Source organism: Mesoplodon bidens (genome assembly GCF_964165515.1).
Source record: "Mesoplodon bidens genome assembly, chromosome: 8".
In the NCBI taxonomy this organism is placed as follows: domain Eukaryota; kingdom Metazoa; phylum Chordata; class Mammalia; order Artiodactyla; family Ziphiidae; genus Mesoplodon; species Mesoplodon bidens.
Window position 1 is genome coordinate 16,313,613 of NC_138165.1, and position 15,793 is coordinate 16,329,405.

Here is a 15,793-nt window from a genome sequence, read left to right on the forward strand (position 1 = left end):
GTATTCATCATGTATTGCTCCATAACAAATTACCCCAAAACTTAGTGGTTTAAAACAACTACGGGGAATTCCATCATGGTCTAGTGGTTAAGACTCCACACTTCCACTGCAGGGGGCATGGGTTCGATTCCTGGTCCAGGAATTAAGATCCTATATGCCACGTGGTGTGGCCAATAAGTAATAGTCAAAAAATATTTTTTAAAACAACAACTGCAAGCACTTACTATCTGTCATGATTTCTGTGGGACAGGAGTTCAGACAGGGCACAGCAGAGATGGCTTGTTTCTGCTCCATAATGTCTGGGGCTTCAGTTGGAAGACCCGAAATCGGGGAGGTGAAGTTGTCAGAAGGCAGTTGACACTAAAGCTGCCAGCTGCAAGCGTAGATGAGGATCTTGCCCAGAATACCCACAAATGGCCTGGACTTCTTCACAACGTGGTTGCTGGGTTCACAGGGCAAGTATCCCAGGAGAGAGCCAGGTTTAAGCTGTACTTCCTTTTTTTTTTTTTTGCGGTACGCGGGCCTCTCACTGCTGCGGCCTCTCCCGCTGCAGAGCACAGGCTCCGGACGCGCAGGCCCACCGGCCACGGCTCACGGGCCCAGCTGCTCCGTGGCATGTGGGATCCTCCCGGACTGGGTCATGAACCCGCGTCCCCTGCATCGGCAGGCGGACTCCCAACCACTGTGCCACCAGGGAAGCCCCCTGTATTTCCTTTTTAACATTTTTTTAAATTGAAGTATAGTTAATTTGCAATGTGTTAGTTTCAAGTGTATAGCAAAGTAATTCGTATATATGTGTATATCCTTTTTCAGATTCTTTTCCCTTATAGGTTATTTCAAGATATTGAGTAGAGTTCCCTATGCTATACAGTAGGTTGTTGTTGGTTATCTATTTTATATAGAGTAGTGTGTATATGTTAATCCCAAACTCTTAATTTATCTCCCAACCCCCCACTAGCTCCTTTGGTAACCATGATTTTGTTTTCTATGTCTGTGGGTCTATTTCTGTTTTGTAAATAAGTTCATTTGTATCATTTTTTTAGATTCCACATATAAGCGATATCATATATTTGTCTTTGTCTAACTTATGTCCCTTAGTATGATCATATCTAGGTCCATCTGAGTTGCTGCAAATGGCATTATTTCATTCTTTTCTATGGCTGAGTAGTATTCCATTGTGTGTGTGTGTGTGTGTGTGTGTGTGTGTGTGTGTATCACATCTTTTTATTTTATTTATTTATTTATTTATTTATTTATTTATTTATTTCTGGCTGCATTGGGTCTTCGTTGCTGCGCAGGGGCTTTCTCTAGTTGCGGTGAGCGGGGGCTACTCTTCGTTGCGGTGCACGGGTTTCTCATTGCGGTGGCTTCTCTTTTTGCAGAGCACGGGCTCTAGGCGAGCAGGCTTCAGTAGTTGTGACTCGCGGGCTGTAGAGCACAGGCTCAGTAGTTGTGGTGCATGGGCTTAGTTGCTCCGCGGCATGTGAGGTCTTCCCGGACCAAGGCTCGAACCCGTGTCCTCTGCATTAGCAGGTGGATTCTTAACCACTGCACCACCAGGGAAGCCCCGCCACATGCATCTTAATTAGTATCGCTAGATAATTTAATTGCACTGGATTATTTTCAACCTCAGGCAATGCTGAAAGATTGGTATTATTTTCCCCACTTTACAGATGAGGAAATCGAGGCTTAAAGGGCTAAAGTAACTTGCTCAGGGTCACAGTAATTGATGACTAAGTTAGGAACTGATTCCACGTTTGTCTGTTGCCAAGCTTCTTTTCTGTGTGCCAAGTCAAACTGCCTTAGTTGGCGGAAAAGCAGGGAGCCTCTGGGAGGCCAGCGTGCACCTGACCTTTCTCCGCTCCGTCCAGTGAAGATAAGGCCTGGAGAGCACTAGCAACACTGTCTTTCAGATATGGTTTTATTTGCTCTCTTTTATCTGATCTGTTTTCATGATAATATTTCATACAAATGTTTAAAAGGATGCTGACAAATGGAGGAGGAAAGGTAGAGAAGTAAAGTAAAAACTGCTTTCCTGAAAAAGCCAGCCCCCATGCCAGAGTAACCAGTGGGCCCGAGCCCTAAAACCTCATGAAAACGTCAGTGTACACCTTTGCACTTCAGCACTGAATAGGAAAGCATGCCGGCCCCATCATTTATGGCTCATCAATAATACATTAGCTTGAGTCCCACAGGAGGTCACACGCAAGGGAGAACAGACCTTTTTGTTTGGTTTATTGAGTAGCTGAAGGGCAGAGCAAGTTCAGTGAGGCTTCACTGGTGTAGTCGTTCAGGGGGCTTAGACCTGGACCCGCAGGCCAGCTCCTCACCCCCCCCACCACACCCCTCCCCCAGCACTCTCTTCATCCCCCCGCCCCCAAAGCAGCCCCTGCAGCTCAAGCATCACTGTCCTGGGAAGCTTCCATAGTGTATGCAGGGCTCTTTTTGTTACAAGTGACAGTTAAAAAGTTAAAAAAATAAAAGTTTGAAAACTATCTATCTGAGGGAACTCTATTCAATACCCTGTGATAATCCACAAAGGAAAAGAATATGAAAAAGAATACATATGTATGTATAACCGATTCACTTTGCTGTACAGCAGAAATTCACACAATGCTGAAAATCAACTATGCTCAACATTTGAAAATAAAATGAAATAATAAAAAGTATCTATTTATCTACGTACCTATGTATCTACCCACCTCCTTATCTATCGAGGCGTCCATCACAGCTGCGTGCAGGTGCCAGAGGATGGCTTCTTTGTCCCTTGGGTCTCTCCATAACGTTGGAAGGCGGCCATCTTGCTACCAGCTTCTGCGTAACATGCCATCATGTAGGTTCTGTTGGTGCCACTCCTATTGGCCCTGCTTCAGCCGTGTGTCCATCCCTGAAGCGGTCACTGTGGTCAGTTGGAGAGGGAATGGCGGTTGGCCAGACACAACCAACACACGCCTAGGAGGTTGAACCTTGTAAACTCATCACTACCCAGATGTAATTTATCTACAAACATGATGAGTGACATGACAGGCTAATACATTAACCCTCAAGGCTTAGTCTGGTCCTTTAGTACGTATGCGCTCCCACAGAATTCATCCCAGTGTATCATACCCACCATACATTCTGCAGTTGCTTGCTCCAGCCAACCAACAGGTTTGTGAAATGCGTGGTTGTGCAAACGTCTGAAGTCTTGACCACCAGCCTCAGTCATCTTTCCCGGCCCCCCTCCTGGGGGAGGGGTGCAATCACAGCACCATGGGCCTCGGGCAGGCAATTTCTCCAGGCCTCTATTGGTCTGGTACCGCACCTGGAACAGAGTAGCTGCTCAATAAATAAGCACTGCGTGGAGAAGGTAGGGATGAGGCAAAAGGAGAATAACCCCGCACTGAGTGGATGTGCTTAGCTAAGTTCTCTGACAAGTGTTTATCGCTATTGAAAACAGGCCAAAAAAAAAAAAATATATATATATATATATCCTAATTTCTTGTTGAAGTAGTTAAACATAAATCTCCAGCCAACCACGTGACCCCTCTCCACAAAATGAAGAAAAGAATGAATCAGTTTTATCACTGAGTGACCATTAATAACCAGACTCTGATGCACATCACTGGCAATCCCACGGCAAAGACAAACAGAAATCTTACCCTTTTATAAAGCCAGACAGATACAATCCATAGCACACATGCTAACTGTCTTTACCAAAGGAAAAATAAAACTTCTCCTATCTTTTTGACAAGCAGGAAATTACAACTTGGAGCCAAGTGCTTGGGCTAAACTCCCACAGTATTAGGAAGACAGGGCACCATCCTCCTTGACATTCACATTGCAAAGAGATGGTTCCAAGACCTTCATGAAAGACATTGCTGGGATGCAAAACTGGCAAAAGGCTATTGAGCTTTTATAAAGATTTACATACATCTCAAAGAGACAAATGGGATTTATAAGTTTTCTAGAGGAAATGTTGAAAGAAAAGGGAGAGAAGAAAAGCTCTCTTTCCCTTTTGATGCCAGGGGAATGTTTATATTTCATTTTGGTAGGAGGTGGGGAATTTGCATTCTAGGGGAGGAGAAATCTTATTCCTTCTCCCCTCCCAGGTTCAATGGCTGAAGCCTGTGAGAATCAGTCTGATAAAAGACAGATTAACAAGAGAAAAAAACAGTTTTAATTACCCACTTATGCATGGACTTTCACAAGGAAACCAGAGTCCAGGAGGCAGCCACATGATGGAGGTTTATTTATTATTTTTTAAAATATTTATTTATTTATTTGGCTGCACCAGGTCTTAGTTGCGGCATGTGGGATCTACTTCCCTGACCAGGGACCGAACTCGGCTCCCCTGCTTTGGGAGCACGGAGTCTTCACCACTGGGCACCAGGGAAGTCCCCAGATGATTGAGGTGTATATACCGTCTCAGGCTAAACAAAGGAAAAGTGGTTTCGGGGCTTCTGGGTGGGGAGGTGAGCTAGGAAGGAGGGGTGGCTGGATGGTGAATGAGGTTTGTCTGGCTGTGCAGGGAAGACTCTCTCAGGTGATCAGGCTTGTCTTGAGGAGTAGCTCTCTTCCTGCTACAGAGACTTCTTATAAATGGACATTTCCTTTACAAAAGGGCACCTTTGTACTTTACTTTTGGGCAGTTCTGGGGAGGTGAAAAGCTTTTCCTGTGTCTGCTGGTTCTCAATTCCCTTTAGCTCAAAAGAATCCTTATGCCAAAGTGGCATATTTGGGGTGACGTTCTGGTGCCCTTCAGTATTTAGCCTTACACTCTGCCTTACAGGGGTGATAAGAATATCTGTATGAAACAGTTAGGGAACAAGTTACCCTGGAACCAAATACAGGATCTCCCATCCTCAGGGTAACTTAAAAAAATTTTTTTTATTGAAGTATAGTTGATTTACATTGTTGTGTTAGTTGCAGGTGTACAGCAAAGTGATTCAGATATATAATTTATAGATAGATATTCTTTTTAGATTCTTTTCCATTAGAGGTTATTACAAAATATTGAGTATAGTTCCCATGCTATACAGTAGGTCCTTGTTGTTTATCTATTTTATATATAGTAGTTTGTATCTGCTAATCCCAAACTCCTAATTTATCCTTCCTCCATCCCCTTTCCCCTTTGGTAAACTTATGTTTGTTTTCTATGTCTGTGAGTCTGTTTCTGTTTTGTAAATAAGTTCATTTGTATCATATTTTAGATTCCACATATAAGTGATATCATACGGTATTTGTCTTTCTCTTTCTGACTTACTTCACTTTGTATGATGTCTAGGTCCATCCATGTTGCTGCAAATGGCATTATTTCATTCTTTTTTTATGGCTGAGTCATATTCCATTGTTTATATATATCACGTCTCCTTTATCCATTCCTCTGTCGATGGACACTTACACTTAGGTCGCTTCCACGTCTTGGCTGCTGTAAATAGCGCTGCTATGAACGTTGGGGCGCATATATCTTTTCGAATTAGAGTTTCAGGGTAACTTTTAAGTTGCTGTTGTGAGAACATGACTTCTAGTGTTTGAAGCGGCCATGACTTAGGTTTATATACCCTACTCCACCTCTGCAGTGTAACTTGGAGAAAGGGATAGGACTGAAGACCTAGAAAGTCATCAAAATCAAAGAGACGCCCCTCTCTGTCGCTCGTAAGGGTTATAATGAATTCAGGGGGTGGACATACAGTTTCTTTCCACATCCCACCTAGCGGTACTTAGGGTCTCACATGCTCCTCCAGGATCTTCGTACTCTTCCATCGAGAGGCGGCATCTATTCTGCCTCGCCTAGAACCGGGGCCGGCTTTTGTGATTGTCTAGACAACAGAAAGCAGCGGAAGCAGCACTGTATGACCTCCGAGGCTGGGTCATAAATTACGGTATACTGTCCACCTGCTCTCTCTTGGGACAAGCACCTTGGGGGTCAAGAGCCACGATGTAAGAAGCCCAGGCAGGGGACTTCCCTGGTGGTCCAGTGGTTAGGACTCTGGGCTTCCAATGCAAGGGCCACAGGATCGATCCGTTGTCGGGGAACTAAGATCCCACATGCCACACAGTGTGGTCAAAAATAAATAAATAAATAAATAAATAATAAATGAAAGATAAGTTAAAAGAAAAAAAAGAAGCCCAGGCACCCTGAGGCTGCCTGACGCTGGGACCATGTGTAGGGAGTATGCAGAGATCCACGCAGATAGAGGGGGACACCGAGGAACCCCAGCCATCCAAGCAAGCATGTCTTAGGGTGACTCTGACTACAGCCACGTGAGACACCCTGAACCAGAACGGCCTGCCGAGTCCAGGTAGCCCCCAGGACTTTGAAAGGATAGTAAATCATTGCTCTGATTTTCCATCACTAGATTCAGGTGTAAGGGGTATAAGCGTGATGGAGACAACTCAGGGCTGGGAATCAAAAGACCAGCATTTCAGTACAGACAGTCCTGTGTGATCTGGACCTCTGGCCCCATCCACTTTGGCTTCTTCATCTGTTAAATGGGCACAATGATATATTCAGGTGGGGTTATTCTCCTTTTGCCTCATCCCTACCTTCTCCACGCAGGAGGTTAAACTCTGTGGACAGTTTCTTCCCCCTCTGTCTGCCTTGTTTCTGGCTTTGGGTTGGGTCCAGCTGATGGAAGAGATTGCCAAGAGATTCTGCGGGCAGAGGAGAGGTCAGGGTACTTATCCCAACCTGACCCCTTGCCAGGCCACAGTTGTGACAGGGGCTGCATTCCCAAGGGCAGCTCTTGCCAGCTTCGGGGGACACTGCTTTCTCTCTCTGCTCCTTGTTAAAGGAAGATTATTCTGATTCTTGTTAAAATGGTGAGGAAGCCTTTATTCAAGAGTGTTACAATAGCCAGGACATGGAAGCAACCTAAATGTCCATCGACAGAGGAATGGATAAAGAAGATGTGGTATATATACACAATGGCATATTACTCAGCCATAAAAAGGAGTGAAATAATGCCATTTGCAGCAGGATGGATGGACCTAGAGATTGTCATACTAAGTAATATTAAGTCCGACAGAGAAAGACAAATACCATATGATATTGCTTATATGTGGAATCTAAGAAACGGGTACAAATGAACTTATTTACAAAACAGAAGTAGAGTCACGGCTGTACAAAAAACAAACATCCAGATTACCAGGGGATAAGGGGAGGGAGGGATAATATTGGGATGTTGGGATTGACTTATACATGCTACTATATATAAAACAGGTAACTAATAAGAACCTACTGTATAGCAAAAGGAGCTCTACTCAGTATTCTGTAATGACCTATATGGGTACCAAATCTAAAAGGAGTGGATATATGTATACGTATAACTGATTTCACTCTGCTGTACAGCAGAAACTAACACGACATTGTAAATCAACTATACTCCAATAAAAATGAATTAAAAAAAGACTGTTACAACAGAGGTATTGCAATAGGGTAGAGAGCTGGGGCTCAACTTCCAGTACAGCAAGAACAAGCGGGGGTTCATAGCCAGGGAGCAGGGTGAGGGCGGCAGCGGATGGAAGACTGCTAAGAGGAGACATCAAGGCACCGAGACTTCCTGCTAAACTGAGAGAACAGCCTTCTTGCTGAAGGCAGGATGGGATTAGACATCAAAGGTGGGGGCCAAGGAGCTCGATCAGACCTCAAGGGGGGAGGATTCCCAGTGACCGGCGGCCGGAGTCGTGCTGAGGCTGGGCGTGCAGGCCAAAGGCAGACGGGGCCAAGGTCAGAGCCTAGTCGAGAAGAGGCTCAGAGGAGCCTGACCAACGTTTGGTCAAGGAGAGGGTCTCCGTCCCCCGTCAGGCCCGCTGCGGCTGAGCCCGGCACCTCACGTCCCCTCTCAGTTCCCTCAGTCCTGCCCACACCTCTGCACGGTGTCCTTTCATTAAGCTCTTCAATGAAACCATGTGAGCCATGGGGTCTCCCTCTCCTGCAGCCCCTGATCGTTGGTCCTACCGACCCCTGGAGTTGTTTCGAGGATCCAAGGAGATGCTGCAGGCAAAAGAGCTTTGGAAATCCTGAGGGTAAGGAAGTCATCTTCACGATTGAGAGAAATCCTAGTGCCCCGCAAAGGACGCAGGGCCGGGGCTTTGGGCTCAGTCCTGGGCTGTGTTACTGGGGCCAAGTGTTTACCTTCCCCAAGCCTCCAGTTCCCATCCTATTCATCAGAGAAAGTGAATGCCTCTCATTGAGTCTTGGAGGAGTGGCTATGGTAACACCCCCCAAATTACTAAAAGACTCCCTAGCACATGGCGGGTATTAAAAACATGGTTAGTTCCCTACCTTCTCCCTTCCACTCCTATTCTGAAATTGTTTTCTCAGGCAGGTTTTACAAAGCCACTGACTGCATCCACGGCATCCCACAGAGCATTTCAGATCTTTTCCTCGATACTCTGAGAGACAGAGTATCCTGTTTAAGGAAGAATAGCTTGCCACAGGCCATTGATTGAATTGCCCAGAACAAATGTCGTTTTGCTTTTTCACTGGCACTCACGAGGTTCCGGTATAGAGCACAGATTGCATCTTGTATTGTTTCCTTTTTTGTCTTTCCATCGAAAAAGCAATACACACAGTGGTTACAGAAACTATTCAAGTAACATCAAAGTCTGTACAGTAAAAATGGCACGTCTTTAACTCATGCACTTTCTAATGCACGTTTATGACGTCAGGGTTTAGGGAAACCCAGTTGGTAACTTTTTTTCCAGCCTGAATCTTGAACCAGTTGAGAAAAACGATTAAGACAGATGGGGCCCAATATCACTTTAATTAGTGATAAGGTTGGTCTCGGAGAATATGGCTTATACTTGTGGGCAAGTGGGTTTGTCACTGATAATGTTGGAGAATGTGGCTTATACTTGTGGGCTGGAATGAGATAAAAACCACCACCTGCCACTGACCACTGGATCAAGGCAGTCAGAACCTTGACCTCCAATGACAGCCTGGCCCGGGGCAATCCAGTTATAGGCTCTCTGCTAGTGGGAGCACTGTGCGTGCGCGTGCGTGCGCGTGCATGTGCGTGTGTGTGTGCACGCGTGCAGAACCTCAGGCCAATCCTTATCCCAAATGCGTCAATCACGCAGAGCTCGCCTCACCTCCACGTGTGCGGGAGCGGGTGGGGGGAGGGGGGAATTCAATGAGCTGACGGACTTTAAGTGCCTGAGAGAAAGATCTAGATAGGAGAGACACGAGGAAAGGGAATGGGCACCAGGGCAGAAAAAGAAAAACTCGGGTCTACAAAAGCCACTTGAAGATGCCTTGTACTGAGAGGCCAAAAGCCAACCTCCAGGACATCTGAGGCCTCAGACTCAGCATGAGCGGCTGCCGGGCACACCTGCCTGATGCTGAAAGAGCCTCCCGGGGACGCCAGGAAGCACAAAGCCTCCAGCACAGCCCCAAACGCCTGGGTACACCGGATGGTCTTCCTCCATCTCACGTGCTCATCAAAGGCTTCTCAGCGTGATGGGTGTGCAACTTTCTGGAATGAGCGTGTGTAACTAATCAGAAAAATAAAGTGAAAATAGGAAATAGAGTAGCTGCCCCCCAGAACAGATGCCATAGCGATTTCCCCAGCGCCCGCTGTGTCCCAGGGCACTCGCCCAACCTTCTTTCACCGGAAGGTAGGTGGGTATTATTAGACGTGTTGTTCCGGAGGAGAACAGAGGCTCGAAAAGGTGGCGCACGCCGCGCAGCGGCGGCGGGGCGGACCCGGGCTTTGGGGAGGGCTCTTTCCGTCCGCGGGGGTGTGGCGGCGGGGCAGGCCGAGCCCGTGGGAGCCGCTGCGGCCGCGCCCTCCCTCTGCCTCTTCCGCCGCCGACCTCCGCGCCGGCCCCCAGCCAGCCGCGGTGGGCGGAGGACCGCACGCCGCGCTGCGTACGTATCAACCGGCCGGGCGGCGTGGCTCGCGGCCACCTAGTCCGAGGAGGCGAAGTCCCGGGTGCGGCCATGGCTCCCCGGGGCGCGGCGGCCGACCAGGGTCCGAGGGGAGGCGGGGAGCGCTGAGCCCGGAACGGGCGGTGCGCGCGGGCAGGCGGCCGTCGGGGCGCCCAGGGAGCGCACGCGGCACCATGCACGCCCTCCTGCCTCCGTTGCTGCTGCTCGCCTGCGCTGCGCACGCCGTGAGTACGCGCGCCTCTGCGGGTCCCACGCGGGGTGGGGGTGGGGGTGGGGGGCCGATCTTCCGCTGGGGAGTGGGAGCCCTTCCTCCGCATGCGTCCCCTACAGCTACGATGTCTCTCCGCTCCTCTCCTGAGGGCCCGCTCCTCCAAAACACCATCGGCGTGAGCCCGGGGGCAGGGAGCGCTGAGATAACCCCCTTGCCCTCCAGCCCACCCCTTCCTCCCGGGCTGCGCCTCCGGGGCCCTCCTAGGCGGAGTTCTGGAGCCGCCCCTGGCCGTGCGTTTTGTGTGCCGGCCGCTTTGCCTGCGTTCTCTCCTTGAAACCTCATCATCGCCTTTCGAGGTTGATGTTTTCACCCTCACTTTGCGGACAAGGAAAGCGAGACTTGGAAAGACCAAAAATCTTGCCCCAAGAAAAGACAACTGGAACCCAATCCGTCTGCTCCAAAGCCTTGACATTTGCACACACACCGGGCTGCGGATGGGAAGACCTCCGAAAACTCTGGCCGCAGCAGCTGCTGGTTCTGTGATGGGACCGCATCTGCGGCTCTCCCCCTCGTCTCTCCTGTGGGTTTGGCTCCCCAATGTCTGTGTGTCTGGGGACTCCTGGGAGCAGCTGGTCTCCCCAAATCAGGCCCAGGGAGGAGCTGGCCGAGAACGAGAAGGCAGCAGAGTGGGTGGCGTGTTTTTCTTTCTTTCTCGGAAACTCCAGGGAATCCGGGCCTCTCCCTGTGGGATTTGTGAATGGGAAAGTGGCTGCACCCAGACTGGCTGGCTGGAAGCGAGGGCGGGGGCTTGGGAAGTGGGCGCACAGATTCCAGAACCACTCTTTCCCACCAGCCTTCCAAACTGGCCCCCGGGGCCTCTGTCCCAAGAGACTTCCCAGGGAGAGCACTTGGGCACCTAATTCTGAGTGTGCAGTCTCAGTCCTGGGCAAGTCCTTTCTGGCGTCCAGTGACCTCGCCTTCCTGTAGTCCTATCCTGTTTGACTGCAAGAAAGACCTGCTTCCCGAGCTGACAGGAGTGTTGGCACGCAGGAGGGGCAGCTGTGTGGCATCCAGGCTGGGGTTTGGGGCTCTGTTCCCAGCTCGCTTGTAACTTGGAGCCTCTTGTCCTAGGGCTGGAGTTGGAAGGTGCTAGGGCAACAGCACCCGCTCGTTAGTCTGAGCTCCCACTTTGGGGAAACGCCACCTCAGACGGTGGGGACAGTTCGAAGCCCAGTGCAGCCTCCAGGTGTGTTGTTATTCGGTGCCCAGGGCTGGGAGGCAGCCGCTCCCTCTTGGTGATCCTCCCAGCCTCCTTTTTAAGTATCTGCAGTAACTCTGCGGTTATCAGAAGAAATCGACAGGTAGCTGGGCTTCAGGACTGAGGCTCAACCTACATTTTAATCTCGAGGGGACCCCGGTGTCATCTCAGGAATAAACAGAGGGGAAAGGAGAGCCTCCCCTTGGTTCAAGTCTTCTGTGTGCCTTGGAAGGATGTTTTATTATGCCCTGGTCCAGTTACCTCCTTTTACAGGGGAGCAAACTGAGACCCACAGAGAGCAGGGACCTGTTCCACATCAGATGGTTTGTGGCAGCGCTGAGACTAGGGCCCAGAGCTCTGTCCGGGACGCCCCTTGTCTTTACGTTCATTTTCATCCACGCCGGTACCACTCTGTGTTCTTCGAGGTGGGTTCCTGTGTGTCAGTCTTGGTTCTCTGGTGATTTTATGGGCTTATCCAGACCTGAGGTTCACACTTCTTGGCAGAGAACTCCTTCAACAAGTAGGAGTGGAACTGACCTACTTCGGTTGGACTATTTCCCAGCCTATGAAACCCTGCTTTTTTTTTCCTGTTTGTTTGAGGTGTCAGACATTCGATTTTGAAACTGAAGGGCATTCAAACAATTCTTTATTCATTCCGTGCTCCCTCTTGAGGGAAATCATAGGCATATTTCTAATTGGGGGGGGGCAGTCACTAAGGCCAAATGCTGATTACTATCCCCTCCCCCACCTTTCCATACAGGGTGATGTCGGGAGGGTCCCTTGCCAGTGGACTAACAAGTGCTGATGGCTGATGGGGCAGTTTTCTGAGACCTGGGTAGGAAACCCTGGCCACACCTCGCCTGTCCCCACCCGTGTCTCTCATGAGGGCTTCTACCTGGCATGCTATTGTCATTGTTTACCAGCACATCTGTCCTCCCCAGTATGTTCACTTCGAGCTTGAGCCTTAGTGTCGCTCATCCTTTATCCCTAGAGCCTGTCCCAGCGTAAGGGGGAGTCAACGAGTGTGTGTGGGCTGAATGAATGCACGAATGGGTGAATGAAATGATGGTGCTATCCATAGTGGCTGTCCTCAGCTGGGACAGTTTCATATAGCAACAGGTAGCGAAGCATGATATCTTGAAAGCAATCGTTGCTTACAAAATTGTACACAAATATGTCAGGAAAGGGGGAGGAGTCACTCAGGGGAGGGCTCTTTAATCCAGGGCGTCTGGCAAGCTGCCCATCCGAGAACCTGAGTCAAGCGGGGTGCAGGGCTGCTTCTTCCTTCAAGCAGGGCTTCTTAACTTTGACGCTGTAATTCTGGATATTAAACCTGGGCTTTTCACAAGGGGTGCTGGGAAGAGAGCTAGGCCGTCCCCTGGCACGGGAGGGAACGAGGGGGTGGAGACAGGGGGTGGGGCGGAGGCTGTGCTGTCTTGTGCCTTGTGTGCTGTCCAGCAGCATCCCCGAACTCTAGCCACCAGAAGCCAGTGCCATCTCTGCCAGTCGTTCCAACACAAAGTGTCTCCAGACGTTGCCAAATGCCCTCGGGGAGCAGGCAGGGCAAGACTGCCCTGGTTGAGAACCACTGTCTTAAATGTAATGTTTCAGGGGAAATGCGTGAACAGGGTTCACAACAGGTGTCACTGGATGTTGGATTCAGGGTGGTGGGGTTGGTGACAGGGAATCTGAGCCAGAGGACAGAAGCAGGTGTCCCTGATGGAGACCCATTTCCAGACAAGAAGACTTCTGCAGGGCATGGGTTCCTTGGGCTTCTCCACCCTCCCTTCCCCCGCACCTTCATTCCTTCTCAGTTGACGGCTCAGAAACACAGAAACTCCAAGGATGGGGTCTGGCACACATGGTGGTCCCCACGCCTCTCTGGGCTGCATCTGGACCCAGAGGCTGACGAGCTCTGTGGCAGCTGGGTGAGCAGAATTTTAGGAAGGCCTGCAAAGGTCACCAGAGGATCTGGCTTCTGCAGCCTTTTAGAGGAAAGTCACTGGCAGTTTTGGACAATATTCTGAGGAAGTATCTGTGCGTTTCTTTTTGAGTGTTTACTGCCCCTAGATTAGCGTGACTGATGACGATGATGGTGATGATGGTGAAGGCTTCCCTTACTGAGCTCTTGCTTCCCGCCAGGTGCTTTGCTCAGCCCTTCCTGGCACTGTCTGATTTACTTCTCACACCAACAACCAGTATCCCCACTGTGCACATGAAACAGAGGCTCAGAGAGAGGTGAAGCCATTGGTCAAGGTCACCCAGCTGGACACGGTGGCGTGAGGACCCAAACCCAGCGGTTCTTAGCCAGAACGTGCGTCTGCTCCCAAAGAGAGGCCGCTCTGGTTTCTGGTGCCCAAGGTGCTGTCATGAAATTCTCTCCCACACCGCAAAATGACACTAATTTCAGTTTAATCTAATCGCTTCATAAAACATAAACAAAATACTGGATTACACACAGCATTTTATTGAGGGGGCCAGAGATGAGCCTGGGGTCACGGAGTCCAACAGAAGGTGCGCTTCCCACACTGTTTAGGGGAGTCCTCCAGGCTTTGGCACCCCTTTTAGGAGATGCTATAGAGTTCCCCTCCCTCTGTCCCAGCCCCAGTATTCCCCGCATGCCAGGCACGGGCAGAGCTTTCTTCCTGGCACCCCTTGTTGAAAGCGCAGACTTCATAACCAGGATTAGAGCTCTGCCCACAGGGCGGCCCCTGCAGTGGCCCCTGGTTTGGTGCCTGCACCCCTGCCCTTAGCAAGCTGAGGTTTCTCACCACTGACCTTCGCTAGGGCTCTGGAACAACCTGCAGCCCAAGGCAAGCCCCACAACACTCAGATCCTATCTGCTTGCTTACATGACAAACAGAGGGCTGCCCAGCATTCGAGAGGACACGAGAAAACAGGGATCTCCTGGGACCCACCCAGCTTCAACAGGCCATGTCTGACAGAGTCCAAGGGGCCTCTGGGGAAGGGACCTCTCCGGTGCATCATGTCCTGCCCGGCGTGCTGCCAGGATTCCTGAGTTTTCCAGACTTCTCCAGAATCCCTTCGTGCCCCACATCAGTTCCCTTTACCTTGGCTCCCAGAGGCTCCCCCTGGTGTCTTCTCAGATTTCTGACCTCACCACCTCCTCTTTCATTTTCAACAGACCGGGTCTACCTCCCATTTCCTGAGAGTCAGGGAATGAACCTCCTCTGAGCAACATCTTGCTCTCACAGAGGTGTCTGAATTGTACCCTCCTGTGCCCTTCCTCCTACCATAACAGACCACCACAGACTGGGGGCCCTTAAACAGTGGACGTTTATCTTCTCATAGTTCTGGAGGCTGGAAGTCCCAGATCCAGGGCCAGCATGGTCGGGTTCTGGGGAGCCCTCCCTCCCCAGATGGCTTGTAGACAGCTGCCTTATCCTCACATGGCCTTTCCTCTGAGCGGGCACAGAGAGAGAGTGCGCCCTCGGGTGTCTCTTCTCATAACGACACGAACCTATCAGATCCGGGCCCCAACCCCTTGGACCTCATTTGACCTTAATTACCTCCTTATGGGCCCGGCTCCAAACAGAGCCACACCCGGGGTTAGGGCACCAATGTATTCGTTGGGGGACACAGATATCCTGTCCATAACACATCCAGGCAGAACAGAGGGTCTGCTCCAGCCCACGGCCATCCCTACACCTGTGCTCCCACCCCACCCCTACCATGCTCAGTGACTTGTGTCCTGAGACGACACAGAGGCAGCCCAGTCCTCACTGTCCTCCTCTTGACTGGCTTTTTCCATCAGCTGCTCAACCTTGCCAAGCCTGGTGGCACAGGGTCCTCCCCCTGCACTCTGGGCCTTCTGGCCACAGTTCCATCTCTGACGTCTTACGGCCAGCGTCATCTTAGAAGAAGCGTCCACGACCCCTGCCTCCACCTCCGCCCATTTCTCAGCCAGCCGCACCCTAGCTCCCACCCGCCACCCACAGGCTTCAGTCACCAGGGCCTGTGTTGCCACATTCACTAGACAGGGTGCAGTCTTTGGTCTACCCGGGGACCACGTGACTGATGAGAGGCGCTGGGCGTTAATGAATAACAAGATCAAGGTAGCAGGCGCACACCCAGACTGTCCTGGTCAAACTGGGCAGGACACCCATGGGACTCCAGGCTCTTGGAAGCATTCCGTGCCAGGACACCCTGACCCTTTCCCCGCCTTGGCTCCTACCTTTCGCTGGTCCCACTACGCCTCTCGAGACATTCCTCCTCTCGCAATGGTTCCTCCAGTGGCTAGGCCCCTCCTCTCGCGTGGCTGGCTCCTCTCGCGTGGCTGGCTCCTTCTCGCGTGGCTGGCTCCTCTCGCGTGGCTGGCTCCTCCTCGCGCGAGGTTCCTCCTCTGGCGTGATCTTTCCTTACGCTCTTATTCCCAGCCTGTGGGGGTCGTTCCCCGAGGCCCTGTCTCTGGCCCTTGATCTTCTGG

General features: G+C 50.6%; 1 protein-coding gene across 2 annotated transcripts in view; it reads left to right on the top strand.

Annotated features, from left to right (window-relative positions):
• Positions 1–9,666: 9,666 nt before the first annotated feature.
• SCTR (secretin receptor) overlaps positions 9,667–15,793 on the top strand; it is a 62,749-nt gene continuing 56,622 nt past the window's right edge. For both annotated transcript variants that reach the window (XM_081241570.1, XM_081241571.1), the window contains exon 1: positions 9,667–10,101. In XM_081241570.1, coding sequence (XP_081097696.1) covers positions 10,051–10,101 — 51 coding nt within the window. In that variant the 5' untranslated portion in view covers positions 9,667–10,050. The remainder of the gene's footprint in view (positions 10,102–15,793) is intronic.